The 14,778-nt window shown below is 44.8% G+C and overlaps 2 protein-coding genes across 3 annotated transcripts in view; one reads left to right on the top strand and one right to left on the bottom strand.

Moving 5' to 3' along the window:
• Window positions 1–10,228, top strand: part of RALGAPA1 (Ral GTPase activating protein catalytic subunit alpha 1) — a 117,924-nt gene extending 107,696 nt beyond the window's left edge. Inside the window, exons 39-41 of one of the 2 annotated variants that reach the window (XM_088529282.1) lie at window positions 1,635–1,759; window positions 8,431–8,545; window positions 10,053–10,227. In XM_088529282.1, the coding sequence (XP_088385408.1) occupies window positions 1,635–1,759; window positions 8,431–8,545; window positions 10,053–10,170 (358 nt within the window). In that variant the 3' untranslated portion in view covers window positions 10,171–10,227. Of the gene's footprint in view, window positions 1–1,634; window positions 1,760–8,430; window positions 8,546–10,052 lie in introns of both variants that reach the window. The other variant, XM_088529283.1, reaches the window with a different exon arrangement.
• A 2,787-nt stretch (window positions 10,229–13,015) lies between these two features.
• INSM2 (INSM transcriptional repressor 2) lies at window positions 13,016–14,317 on the bottom strand. The gene has a single exon (XM_088529356.1). It carries the CDS (start codon window positions 14,315–14,317, stop codon window positions 13,016–13,018), a length of 1,302 nt encoding a protein of 433 aa, XP_088385482.1.
• Window positions 14,318–14,778: the final 461 nt, after the last annotated feature.

Here is a 14,778-nt window from a genome sequence, read left to right as displayed (position 1 = left end):
ACCTCTAGAGATCATCTAGTCCAACCCTCCTGCACATGCAGGGTCACCTATGATGATGCTTTTATTCAGAATGAAATTGTTTCAGATACTTTATACATCTTTTTCATATTTAGAATGCAGAATCTGCTGTAAATATTGTATATAAAACAATTTAAAAGTGGTCTTATAGGAACAGTGCTCTAAGTTTTGAAAAAAGGTTTCAATAGCTAAGATGAAGGATACTTTTTTCAACTGAAATTTAGGGATGAGGATTGCTAATCATAACTTAAAATAGTATCATCATTTATTTAAAATGTTAGCCCTTGTTATTAGTAAGTGTTTATCATTTGCAATGCACTTCTCATGTTTGGATTGCTAGAAATATGTATACATAGAATAATATTATCTCTACTTCACAGATGGTGAAATGGAGGCAGTAGAGTCTCTTCCTCTGTGTTCCCACCCTCCAAAATAACAGCCCTAAAATCAGAACCTCTAAATTTCTAAGAATTGTTTTGAGTACATTCCTCTACAGCATGGTATTCTTTTTTGGTTGTTTGGCTGCTTAGAAAAAGAAAGTTGGTATCTAAAGAGAAAAGTATCTCACTGTCTGCAAGTAAAACATAGAAAACAAAAACATACACAAGAGTAAATGCCATGGAATCATTTCTGATCATTTTGTGGTTACGTAAGGTAGCTTAGGAAGGCCTCTCTTGTTCAACATATTGAGTCCAGCTGGAGAACTTTAAAAGTTGTGAGAGAAAAGGTTAACTGATTTCTCAGTTCAGGAACTATATGGCATGAAGTCAGCATGGTAGTTTTTCTTGATAATTGTATGTTGCTGCCTGCTGCTCTACATTTTGACAGCCATTTCCATAGTTGCTTTCATGAACAGCAGAAATATTCTCTCTTTTTCTCGCTCTCTCTGTGCTAACAGCGCAATCAGGCCTGCTGGAACAAGAAGCCTGGAGTGGGTTCTTCAAAAGCAACAACACTTCAAGATACCAGTCTCTTGTCAATAATATCAGAGAGGGAGAATGCAGTGAAAAGGAAGAAGTACAGTATTTTGCTGTCAGTGCCCTGCCGACACCCTGTTAGCCAGTACTTAAGAGTCCTGCAGATTCTTTACAAATATTCTTGCTTGTTTTAATGGCATAATTCACAAGGTGTTTTTTCCCAATACTCAGATTTAGCTATGTATTTATCTTAACTGCATGTGTGTGTTTAAGGATTATGGAAGCTTTTTTTTTTATTATTGAAAAGCGTAAAATTATTTATTTTCTTAATGCTAACATTATTGTTTATGCCATACCTCTTAAAAATTGTTCAGTGTTTATACTTAATTGTAGCTAGTGTACAGCCAAATCAGTTAATTAACGGAGTAATTTAAGTTGCTGTTGTTTGAGGAAAAAAAAATAAAAAAGACTTGAAAATGAGATAGCTGAGCCATAAGGTTCACATTCATCACATTTATCTTCCAGTTGACATTAATTCAGTGCATCAGGTAATAAGGTAGTTACATAAAGGTTTAAAATAAATTATAAGTAATCACAGAAATTATGCATTTAACGAAAGAATTCTAAATTACTATGCATTGACATTTAGCAGTTATAGAATATGACTTCAAATTGCTCCTTAATTCTTGGCAAAATCAGTTATGAGGAAAGAGCACGATACCTGCAAACAATTGTCCAGCATCACCTAGAACCTACAACTTTTGAGGATTTTGCTGCTCAGGTTTTCTGTCCAGCACCTTACCACCATTTGCCCTCCGAGACAGGTAAGAAATACAGTGAAGAACTGTTTTTACACCATCTCACTTAAAATGCAGTATCCCTACTTATAAAGGGTAAAAATTCAAACCTTCACATGTTATTAGGAGTTGCTATTAATCTAAAAGACTGTATTTACATATAGAAGAATCCTGGGGGAAGATGCCTTTAAGTCCTCGTTGTGTTATCTGGCATTGTGAACTGATGCCTAGCATTAAGATTTGGGAAAATGTTTCAGAATAGTATCCAGAGCCTGATTTTCTACCGTGAATTTTATCATGTTCCCTATATAAAATCTCCTTGAAAGTGATGTTACTTCATCTAGGCTAGTTCAAGCAGATATATTCATTAACATATGCATACCTTCTTGATAATAAGGTTTTAAAATTACTAAATTGTTAGAATATAAAGTTTTAAATTAGAATGCTGAGAGCCTTGCAGTCATCAATTTTGTTTCAGGTTATGATCCACAAAATTGTATTTAAGGTTATTGTTATTTTCTAGTAAAATATCTGGTTTATAAGTGGATACTGCATTTCAGTTACTAATATGAAAATCAGAAAATGAGTAACTGAAGGCCTTCCTGTTCTGAAATTTCTTGAACTCCTTATGATTATTTCATTTATTTTATTTCCCCTCTTTTAGATCATTAAATATCAGTTCTGTTTATCTGAAGGTAAGACAAAGTGTCCAAAAAAAAACCTTTGTTCCTATTACTTTCACTAGACCACTAAGCTTGTAACCAAGTTGTATGCAAACTTTCCTTGTTACCCTTGTTCACACTAAAAAGAATTACACACTGACTGAGAAATGACCACTACATCTTTTTAAAGTTTTAGTCTCTTACTAACCTTAGGTCTGCATGAAGCACTAACACTGGTTCTGGGATGAAGGTAACTAATGGTAGAGACAGTCGTTGAATGAGTAACACTTTATCGTGTTGACCTTTGTTTCTCAGCATGAACAAGTAGTACTGGATGGCAGTGGTGTGTTTTGTACCCTGTACTGTCTTTCATTGATGTTGTAAAACATTCTGCAGTGATAATATAGGAGAGAAGGAGAAGAAGAATGTGTAACACTTGAAATTCTTTGTTGATAAACTGTGATTTAATGGCAAGTAAATCCAAATACTACTGTGGAAAAGTTATAATTCTCAGCAAAAAAATTGGAAGTATAAATTAGATATGGTAAGTTACCTAAAAATTTTGTTCCCTGTTTGCAAAATATGTGGGAATGAGTTCTACAGTTATTAAAAGAATCCATATTACTGCTACAGAAGGAAAGACTGGCAGATGTTAAAAATGTTGAGATCCCTTTGTTCGAAAGTATAAACTGTTAGCAGAAATAAGCAGTGGTTTCAAGAGTACAATAAATGGTAGAATTAAGCCAGAGCAAATAATCAATAACCAAGAAAAAATAAATGTAATAGCCAGCAATGTAAAACAAATTAGACCAATACAAAAAATAGTAAGATGATTTAATTGATCTCTCTGTTAACCACTACACTTAATTGGTAGAGAATACCAAACGGCATGAGAAAAAAATAGTATAAAAACATTTGAATAGGAAAGATATCTAACTAGAAATACTAAAAGCAATGAGCAGGTATACCAGTCCTTGCCCCTTTTTTCCCTAATGCACTCCATAAGTATTCAGCATCAGCAACGTTGGTATTGCTAGTATAAGTTGTATTTGCATTTGTTATTGTTTGCATTTACTACAGTTCTACCTGTTCACTTAAGAAAATCTCTTTCCAAATTAAATCTTGCTATGCAGTTCATCTAATTCATTCTTTTGGGGGTGAACCAAAGCTGCTTTTCTCTGATGCACCAGGCTCTTACAGAACGCTGCTCGACAGCAGCAATTCCTATATTACTTTAAATGTCATCCTAATTATACTTGATTTTCTCTAACTCAATCTGGAAAAACAAAATGATTGAAAAACTTGTTTCTTGACTTAGTCTTTCTGTCACCTGTACTAATTTTCTACAGCGATCTCATTAAAAGGAGCTTGTGATTTATTTCACAGCTAACCTATGCACATGCACGTGTTTATGCGCCACCAAACACGATGCCCCATCCTAAGGGGCGCCCTCTTCTCGACGTCGCGCTCTTTAGTGCAGCTGCCAGCACATCAGTGTCAGGAAGCAGCTTCCTGGCACGGACACGCAGCACAGCGTGACCCAGCACCAGGGGCCTCCCGGGCTCTGCGTGTTAACTGCAGCACAGGGAAGAGGGGGATGCTCTGGGAGTCCTCATTCCAGCCTGGATTCCCAGCCTGCCTCAACTTCAGAGCTGACCCAGCTTTGATCCAGGACTCCTGGTTCTGTCATCGTCACCTCCAGGACACAGCACCTGGAGTAGCAGCACACCGTCTGCCTTGGAGCTGCCTCCTGAGTGACCGAATTTGAGAGCATGAGTCAGATTTAAATAAATTCTGTAGTCATCTGCCCAAGAGGCAGATGGAAACCACTGATTTCCCATTCTCATGCAGACCTGTCAGGGGGATAGCTCCAAAAGACCCAGAGCTTTGAGGGTGCATGATCCCAAGGATGAATCCAGCATGTGCACTATTAAAAAACCTAGATACTCTAAAGTTTCCAGAGTCCCTACAACAGGCAAATTTCTTGAAAGACAGGAACAGAGTCCTGATTCTTGCCAGGATTACATACAAGAGTGGCACTGCAATCCTATTTTGGAATTCACACATTCATCAACTCCAGATGACCCAAAATCTCTTAGGCTGACACTGACACTCATCTGAAAATTTCCAAATAGCTTCTAAAAATGAATGTCATAAATGAGTTTTTTTTTTGATAATAGTTATGTCCATTATTTATGAAGACTAATTGGGTGGGAGAAACTAGAAAATATTCCCAGGCTGTACATCTTAATCACCAAGTCTACAGTTGCTGAACTTGTTATTATTTTTAAAAAATATTATATACATTTTCTCCCTCCAAGAACAAAAGGTGTGTAGAAAATTACCAGTGTAATTTTTTGTTGTTGCTGCGATCCCATCAGCCAATTTTGGTGTGCTACTGTTTTCGTTTGAACAGTGAAAATCAGAGCAACTAGAGCACATGCCATAAACAGTGACAGGTTTTATCTGATTGACATAATTTATCAAAGTTTCTTTTCACAGAAAGAGATGTATCCTTCATTAGAGTGACTGCTGCTGTTTTATGAAGATATTTACATTGTCTTGTCAAAATAGCATATGGAAGTTCCACCTTCCATGTTTAGGAATCTGATTAGTAAAGTAAATGTATACATTTTCAAAAAGAGAGAGATTTACTTGCACTTTGATCACAGAATATAGTGCAGTTGCCCTGTATTTTTTTCTCCATGATGACTGATAGAGTAACAGCAAAAACAGTATTTCCTGTTATATAGTTATTGTGTAAAACTGATACCTGTATTGCAGAACAGTTTGAGAAATTGAAGGGCTAATTGACCCCCTTATGCTGAGATTCTGCTTTTTTTTTAATATCTTTTTTTCTCCGAGGCTACTAGAAATAGTACCTCAGTATAACAGACCCTATAAATAAAAGGGCCTCTCTAAACTAGTCAATAGTATTTTACATGAGATGCAAGCAGCAGACTTCTAGGTCCCAGCCATGATTCATATCTTTAGGAGGGATGGTCTTTTTCTTGCTGTAGGAAGGTCCAACCAGGAATGGTGGTGGTTGAAGTTTGTGTTCTGAAGCACGAGTTCAGTACTGGAGTGAATTATGGAGATAGCTCTGTGTCTGGCAGGGCTGGGAGGAGCTTCCCGTTATCCCTTCTCCCATCCGAACTTATGAAGAACTTCTTCCCTTTCCAGTCAGAACAAAATCACAGAAAGCACTGAATTTTTCCAAAAAATAACACATCGGAAGAACTGAAGCTCAATTTTAACAGTTATGAACAATTTTCCTTGAGTAAACTACCTAGGGCATAGGAAGCCGGAGGCTCTTTGGTGACAATAGTGTGGATTGCCAGAGACCCAAACAGATCAACTTTGTATATTTAGTGAATTTGGTCCAGAGAAAGAATAAGTGTAATAACACAATTTAAATTAAAAAAAAAAAGTGCCATGCATATGCACAAAGGGATGAAATTAAGGTTCTATATGCAGGTTTCATTCTGGAATCCTCTAGCTTGCTGATGTTTGACTTAACACATGAAAAATGTTGTTACATTAAATTTATTAATTCACTCTATTTTTGTTTAAAGCATAGGGCAAAAGGACAAATTCTGTAATACTCAGTAATGGCCACATGATTCATGAGCAAAATTGTCACTCGTAGACCCAGCACCACCTCTGTCAATTGAAGCAGCACACCAGTTGGTAGCGATAGTGAGCAGCTTACCCCTGCCTGAGCCTCTGCTGCTGGAAGGATGGGAAGCTTTTCCAGTGGGCTTCACAGGTCCTTGCTGGCACCGTAGATCTGGTTGACCCACAAATCCTGTTTCCAAGCAGTTTCTGAGCGTTTACTGGGCATAGGCTTCTCATGGCCATGGTGACTCCTCATAAGCTTGATCCTTCTTGTTCAGTTCTTCATGTTCTTGGTTCTCTCTGTGCTATCACTTCCAGGCTTCCAGCTCTTCAGGCCACTTGCCCTCCCCTCCCACCTTTCTCTGCTTTGCAGCTGCTTTTGCAGTCTTTCTGCATCCTCTTCTTGCTTCCTAAACTCAAATATCTGCGAGATTTAATACCTTGACTCTAGCAAGGCTTGGCTGAGCATGTGTTTATTGGGACCGGCAACTGCCTAGATTTCGACTGGTGCTTGAGAGGGGCAAAAGAGACACGCTGTACAAAACACTGCTCTCCTCCCTGGAGCCCACGCTAAGTAGGCTAAAGTATCCTTAAAGGTCACTGGGATTTTCTAACATGCACAAATGGCATTTTCCTCTTTTGTCCTTCTCAGAAATGGCACTCTCGAAAATCTTGATCCAGACGATTGGTATGGTAAAGCTAGAAGTACTGAGAGTAGTCAGAATATGCACCCCCTTTCAGACTTCTGTGATTTTTTTATTATTTTCATTTTTACTTTTTGGAAAGTCAGAATTGACTCTAAATCTATCAGAATTCATTATATTATATATATATATATATATAAAATATATGTTATATTTATATAATATTATATATATATAAATATATAAAATGATATGTCTGGATTCCTCCACTTTTAACTCAAAAGTGCAGGTGTTAATAGTATTGCATTTTGCATTTAAAAATAGTTAATTTCTGAGTCAAATAACCAACATAGCTTTTAGAAGATCCTAAACATTTCAAAAGACTAAAATATCTTATTCCAACTTTGCTGCTTAACTTCTTTGTTTATAAACAAAGAATTGAAACTTTATGGCCCCAAAATATCATAGCTCATTAAATTTCTTTATACCAGTTTGATCAATTGACAAGGCTAGGAGATGGGGGAAAAAAAAGGAAAAAGGATTGCTTTCTAACGTTTTTCAAACTCTTTAAAAAGGTAATATACATTTCTTTTTTTTTTTCTTAATATTTCCTGTTCTAAATCAGTTACCTACAAAACCTCTTATTAGTCCCGTTTTTATGTTTTGGATAATTAAACATTTCTTTGTATATAATATAAAGATATAACATTTTACACTAAAGATTTTTAAACTGTAAGGTGGAAAAAAAAACACAAAATGTATATATACCACATTTAATATCCACGTGTGTGTATGTGCGTGCTTGTGTGTATATATATATTATTCATAACTAAAACCAAAGAAATTGAGTTATTAAACAGTCTGTTGATTGCTATCAGACTAAAATATATTTTAAGTGCCATTATTCTTCACTCTTCTGGTGTGATATACTCAGATGTGAAAATCACTTTATATGTCTTCTGTTCTTCAATAAATCTGAGCCATTTTTTAAAAAAAATGGATTTCATGAAAATCCATTCTTTCTGATATTTGGCTACAGGAATTACAAATTAATTTTTAAGGTGATGAGAATAAGATCTTAATCTTGCTAATCTTGATTGAAATAGCAACTTTTTTAAAAATGTTCTTTATCTAATCATCTGACTCATGATAAAATTTCACATTACAATTTTACCCTTTGACTCAGATTAATTAGCTTAAATACTGTGGGGTTTTTTTTATCCTTTGCATGATTTCAGTTGTCTCAAGTTGAGACTGGCTGTAATTCCAGCATACTTAAAAATGTGAAGCAGATGGGGAGCAGAAGTCATATATCAAGTTGTCATTTGTTTTTCCTTCTAGATTGTATGTGTACATATGTGAGTATTTGACTGTTTTCCCAGCTTTTAAGAAAGCATTTGAGACAATGTATAGGATCTATCTCTGTTGCTATAAAAAATTGCTGGATTTAGATAATGTTATAGAATTCTTTTCTTTCTCTCTCTCTTCCTTTTTTTTTTTTTCTTGTAATGCTTAGTTGGTAAGTATGCTGCCTGATTTCAGAGCTGTTGCTTCATTGCACATAACTAACTCATCACTCTCTTTAACCTGTAGCATGAACAGCAGTTACATAATGAAATTCTGAATCCTGTTTCCTGTGCTCATCTGTTAATACCCTTCAATCTTTGCGGTTCGTGTCTCATGTCTCACGCCTGTTATCTTTTATCTTTTCTCCTCCCCCTTCCTCACCTCTTTCCACTTCTCCTTCCTCATCACTTCTTCATTCTCAACAAAGAAAGAAATGCTGTGATATTTCTTCTCCTTCCAAAACCTCCACTAGAAAGCATTGGCCACATCAAGGTAAAGGGCAAAGGCTTGAAACGGAAGGTCTTTCACGCTAGCTGTGAATGGTATGCTGTGCAAAACAACAACGGTTATTTTCTATTCTCTAACTTCCACCATTTGAAATGCTTTAATTCCTTGTAAAATTAGAACAAGATAGAATTTCAGAAAATGAGAGTGCATGTTTCCCTGCTTGCCTCTTTTTTTTATAAGGCACAGTGAGTCAGGCATTATCGTGCTTTTCCAGATTGTTTGGCAATGAAGTACCTAGTTCATGAACAGAATTACTGTCACCAGCTGGGGAACAAATAACAGCCCTTTTTCCTCCCTGCCACTTCGATGGGTCATGTCAGTTTGAGCAGGATAGAAAATATTGTCTCGTCTCTTCAGAGCAGGCAGATGATGGACCAGACAGGGAAGACCTCCAGGTTGCTAAATTATTTAGGTTTATGACAATATATTTTAAATGTACTGTTAGGCTTCTTAGTTGATGACCTGTGATTTTATTTTAGAGGAATCTTTCAAAATAAATTTCATTCAGTTTTGAATGTTCTTTTGTACCCATTATGTATGGAATGTATGCTGAGGGAGAGAGATCTTTAGTTCCGAGTATTGAATTATTATCTTAAGGAATTACCACTAGTAATATGGTGTAAAAGAAAAAACAACTGACATTCTGGCTTACTAAAGTCAGCAGGGTTTTTTTTTCTATTGAATTCTACAGGACTAGGCTTCCATCCATGATTTGTACAGGTCAAAAGTGATCAGTAGGGATTGAGGTAATTGAGTTCAGTCTCTGTAAATAGCTAATTAAAATATAGTTTATAGTTTTGTGTTTGTGAGCCCACAGTGTTAATATTTATAATTATGTTAATGTTCGTAACACAGGAAGGAGAATATAATTCTGATTTCGTAGTTTCTCCTTTTCCTTTGGTATCTCCTTGTGGGAAAGGGTTTTGAGGCGGCGGACGCTGTTGCTCTGCCTGTAAGGAGAAGGGCCCTTGAGGAAGGCCCGCTGTAGAGCAGCGCTGGTGCTGGGGTGACAACCTGCCCACCGGAATCTCAAATTCATCTTGTTCTTTTTACAAAGGAGAAGTGATGTGTAGCACATCTGGTTGGTATGATCTGTTCAAGCTTCTGCCTTGCGGGCCCTGCAGGGAGGTGCCTTCCGAAGCGGGCGCCGTGACGCGAGGGGAGCAGGTTGTTTGCTCGCCCCCGCTCACGCCAGCCCTCCGGCCACATCCCCAGGCTCCCTCCACGCGCAGTGAGCTGTCAACCCTGGTGTCCTCCCTAAGGACCGGGCTCCCTGGGGCCTGCTCGGGGGCGGGAGCTGCCTGCTCCCCTCCCGGCGGGACGATGCTGCCGGTTGCGGTGCTGCCTCCCTGCAGAGCGGGGCTTTTCGGCAGCCGCTCCGGCACCGCCGGCTCCCTGGGCTGAGCGCGGGGCGGCTGCGCCGGGCGCAGAGCGAAGGGCCGGCGGGCGCCGCGGCGGCGACACGGAGGGTCCCGCCGCGTGCGCAGCCGGCCTGGCGCGCGCGGCCGCGCTGACGGCCCCGGTTCTTTCCGTCCTCCACAGGCTTCTGCCCAGAGACCCCGCTGGGAGAAACTCTGGCAGCAGCAGCAGCAGCAGCAGCGGCGGCAGCATCGCAGGCGGATGGAACAGACTTAGCCTCTCCAATGTCTCCTCGGACTAGCAAGAGCCGCATGTCCATGAAGCTCCGCCGCTCCTCCGGCTCCGCCAACAAGTCCTAGTGCCGGGGGAGCCGCGGCCTCCTGGCAGGCGCGGGCGGCAGCGCCTCGTGCGCAGCGCTCGGCTCGGGAATAACATCCCTAGTGCCCCCTTCCCCAGCCGCCCCTCCCGTACCTGCCTTTTAAACAGTGACACTGGAATTTTACTTCAATGTTTTAGCTTTCGGTTTTTATCAAACTCCAGGCTGCTTTGTTTTATTTTTCTCCGTGCTGTTTGTTCTCCGCACCGTGTACCTCCCCGGATGGGTACGATACCCAACAGTAGTAATTTTTAGCTCTGGTTGATCTCGAGTCAAACACGGAATTGGAGACTGCGGTTTGATTACACTATATTTATTATGCCCCATTGCAATTGTCTCTGTAACAAAGAAATAAATATGTACAATTTGAAAATGAATGTACAAATTTAAATTGAAGTTGCATTTGTAAAGTCCTTGTCAGATGTCACGTTGTTAATGCACAGGATGTGTACAGACTATTTATGTTGAGAGTAAAATAAACAGCCTTTCAAGCATTTCAGAGTCCAAATGAAATAACTTGCTAGTAGCACCAACTTTTTCCTCACAAAGCAATGTATCATTTCATAACTTCAGGTGATGCCATAACCTATGCTGGAAAACCAGAAAAAAAAAATCACTGTGCTGAAATTCTATTTATGCTTGGCTTCCAAATATTTTTATAACGTTTGCTTTTCAAAGTGGTATCAGTAGTAAATGCCGTTAAGTTTCATGTTTTGTAGCCTTCATCACCAGGCTGCCGGGTCTCTAGATGTATATTATGGTTTCTTATATTTGGAAAAAAAAAAAAAAAAAAGAAAAGAAAAAAAGAAAAAGGAAAAAAAAGGCATTTTCCTGATGTAAATTCATTGCTCTGATGCTGTGTATGTACTGCGGAAGAAAAGGGAACGCGCTCCGGGAGCCTGGCCTGGAATGCTGATGATTCCAACCTTGCAGTGCGGGTCGGCACCCGCCTTCCGCCCAGCCAGAGGAATTTCCCCACGGAAGATGAGATGCTCACATTTTGGGTCTGGCAGACAACAAATGCTGTAACAAAATGTAGCATGGCATCGGTACTAACTGCATGTGTAAATATATCATGTGGGCAACGGTAGAAATATAAATTCTGTATGGTCATTCATGTAGTATCTACAAATTTGTAATGGTTAAAGGAAAGACATGCTATTTAATAATACAATAAAAATATTCTTACCACCTTTTGTATATTATTCATTCACCCCAGTGATTGGATTCTTCATTTTATATCAGGACTTAGTACAGAGTGAGCAGTAAGTATGATATATGGCTCAATTTTCCTTCATGTTGGAAAGTTAGGGTATGCACTAGTTATTTAGGAGCTCTTTCCCTATCTGCTGTGTGGAAGTTGGGTTGGGAACTTGTTCCCAGCTTCAGCAAATGCAGCTGCTCGGGTAAGGCCAAGCACAGGGCTGGTTGCCCAAGGGCTGGCTGCAGGAGCAGGTAAAGATCACAGCTCTGGGTGATCTGCAGCCCTTCCTGGCAGCGCAAGTAGAGATAGGAGAGTGTTAGTTTAAAAATAATAAAAATATTATTTTTTAAAAAAGAAGTGGCCTTCTCCCCAGGAGAACTCATTTAAGGAGATAAATGTATTCATTTATCTAAGCCTCAGTTGTCAATAAATGATTGGAAAATGCACAACTTCAAGTAACATGTTTTATTTCTGGTATATAAGATTGGTGAGCTGTCAGCCACCTTCCTTGGGCATAACACCTTGGCTGCTTTAGGTTATATAGGATTAATTCATTTTTTTCCAAGTCCTGTAATCAAAACAAGGAAGAAAGTTTGCAAAGCACAGCCTTTGGGCATGAGATACATGACTCGTGTCTATAACAAAATACCAAACTAGGCAAATAATCGCTTTAGAGGATGCTAATCAAAAGGCTGGAGTATTTTGCATGCTCATTTCGTGGACACCGTTATAACAAAGGCTGTGGCTGTGACCAGTTGGTCTCTCCCGGAATGGTGAAGTGCCCCGCTTTTCCCTGCTGACTTCAAGAAAAGCACGAGGTTGGTTCTAAGCCTGAATTCGCTTGTTCTTTTTTTTTTTTTTTTTTTTTGGCCTCATCTGCTATCACATTTGGAAACGAGCACTAGCATGTGAAAATAAACAAGCAACAACGCAAGCGGCAATGTCAGCGGTGGCAAATTCTGCAGGAGCGTGGAGCGTTTGGCCGGAGCGCTGCTGGAGCCGCGCAGGGCAGCGGGAGCAGGAGCGGGAGCGGGAGGGCAGCCCGGCTCTGGGCAGCCTGTTCCACGCGCGCAGTTTAGGGCTCCGTGGAGCAGGGGCTGGGGGGCAGCAGGGGCTGCGTACTTAGCTACGGGAGATCGACACCTCTCAGTTAAATAAGCAGACAGCACGATTAATTTTCCAGACGTTTCGCTAGCTATTATATGACTTGACATTGACTTAATATGAACGTTTACCTCCTTGACTATTTTAATACAGGATACAGCAAACAAAACACGTCACAATAAATTAAACATGGAAGCTTAGGAGGGGCTAAGGGTATGAAAACAAAGTAACTAGATCAGGCTCCTTTATCTCACCAAAAAAAAATAATAATTTCTCTCTTTAAATATTCTATGTACAGCTGTACTTGGATCCGCGGGAGGAGGGAGCTGCGGAAGGTGGACCCGGAGGGGGCAGAAGACCCGCGCGCCCCGGCGGCCGCCTCGTGCAGCCCCGCGCTCCCGGCTCGCGGCTCGCGGCTCCCGGCTCCGCTCCGTCCCCGCCGCAGCGGCGGCCCGGGCGCCCCTAGCAGCCCGGGCGCACGGGCACCTGGAGCAGCAGGACCTGCCTGCCCTCGGGCGGGTGGCACTTGGTGGCGTGTCGCGCCAGGCCGGGCGCGCTGAAGAAGGTGGCGGGGCAGAGCTTGCAGGGGAAGGCGCGCGGCTCCGCGCGGGGCTGCGCCGCGGGCAGCAGCAGCTCGTCGCGCACCGCGTGCCACAGCCCGTGCTTGTCCCGCGTGGCCGCCGAGGGGAAGCGCGCCCCGCAGAGCGCGCACGCGAAGGCGAGCGCGGCGCCGCCGCCCGCGCCGTGCGTGCCCAGGTGCTTGCGCAGGTAGGCCTGCCGCCGGAACCGCTTCTGGCAGCAGGGGCACGCGAACGCCGCCGCCGCGGGGCCGCCCGCCGCGGGGCCGCCGCTGTCCGCGGGCGCGCGGTGCTGACGGGGCGGCGCGGCGGGGCCGCGGGGCCGCCGCTCGGGGCTGTTCTCCTTGCCCGGCGGGGCGGCGGCGGCGGCGTCGGCGCTGGGGCCGGGCCGCGGCTTGTGCCAGCGGCGGTGCGAGGCCAGGTTGGCCGGGCAGCTGAACATCTTGTGGCACTCGGGGCAGCGGTACTCGACGCGCACGATGCGCGAGCAGCGGTGCTGCGCCAGCGCCAGCGGGTCCGCGTACTGCTCCTTGCACAGCTGGCAGATGAACTCGCCGAGCGGCGTGCGCCCCGACGGCGGCCCCGGCCCCGGCGCCGCGCGGCCCTCGGGCGCCTCCTCCTTGATGCGCAGCCCCAGCACGGGCGAGGTGGTCACCTCGTCGGCGAAGCTCAACTTGCGCGTGGCCTTCGCCTTCTTGGCCGGCGCTTTGGCCCGCGGCGGCCGCTTGAGCGCGGGCCCCGGCGGCGGCGGCGGCGGGGCGGGCAGCGGGGTGCGCGGCGGCAGCAGCAGCTTCTCGGCGGGCGGGAAGGCGGCGGCCAGCGGGAAGGACTCGGCCGAGACGGGCGAGCTGAGGCAGCGCTCGAAGAGGGCGGCGCGCGGCCCCGCGGCGCTGCAGGGTCCCGCCGCCCCCCAGCCCGACGGCCCCTCCGGCGGGGCGCGCGCGGGGCTCCCGCCGCCCACGGGCGGCCACGTCGCCGCGGCGGGCGCGGGCGCGGGACAAGCGGCGGCGGCGGCGGCGCCTTCCTCCTCCTCGGCCTCCTCCTCCTCGTCCGCCCCCCGGTGGGCGGCGGGGCTGCCCCCGGGCGGCGGCGGCGGCGGCGCGGGCGGCGGGTCGCGCTCCCGCGGGCGCGCCCGGTAGGAGCCGCCGGGCCGCGGGCTCCGCTTCACGAGGAAGCCGCGCGGCATCGCGGGGCCGGGGGCGGCGGAGCGCGGCGCGCAGAGCCCGCGCCCCTTTATAGCGCCCGCGCGCCCCCGCCCGCCGGCGCGGGCGCCCAATGACGGCCGGGGCCGGGGCTGGCGCGGGCGGGGAGGGGGGCCCGGGGGCGGACGGGCCGCCCCGCGCAGCCCCGCGCAGCCCCGCGCAGCCCCGCGCAGCCCCGCGCCCGGCGGCAGCGGAGCCGCCCCGGCCCGGCCCAGGGAAGGGAGGGAAGCGAAGGGAAGCGAAGGGAAGGCAGGTGGAGTGGGCCGGGGCGCTGCCCGCCGGGGTGCGCGGCCGGAGCGCTGGTGCCGGCGGGTCCTCGGCCCCGGGGGTGCGCGGGGTTGCGGGCGCCGCTCTGCGCTTCAGCACCCCCGGCTCGGGAGGTTCCTTTTCCCTGGGCAGCAAGAAGGAGGTTGCGCCAGGCCGAGCCCACGCTGTAAGAGGGTTT

The sequence above is a fragment of the Tinamus guttatus genome, unplaced genomic scaffold (assembly GCF_059628265.1).
Source record: "Tinamus guttatus ecotype Peru unplaced genomic scaffold, ASM5962826v1 Tinamus_guttatus_pri_ptg000327l, whole genome shotgun sequence".
Taxonomy (NCBI): Eukaryota; Metazoa; Chordata; class Aves; order Tinamiformes; family Tinamidae; genus Tinamus; species Tinamus guttatus.
Note: the sequence above shows the minus strand (reverse complement) of the source record. Positions and strands in the feature narration are given on the sequence as shown.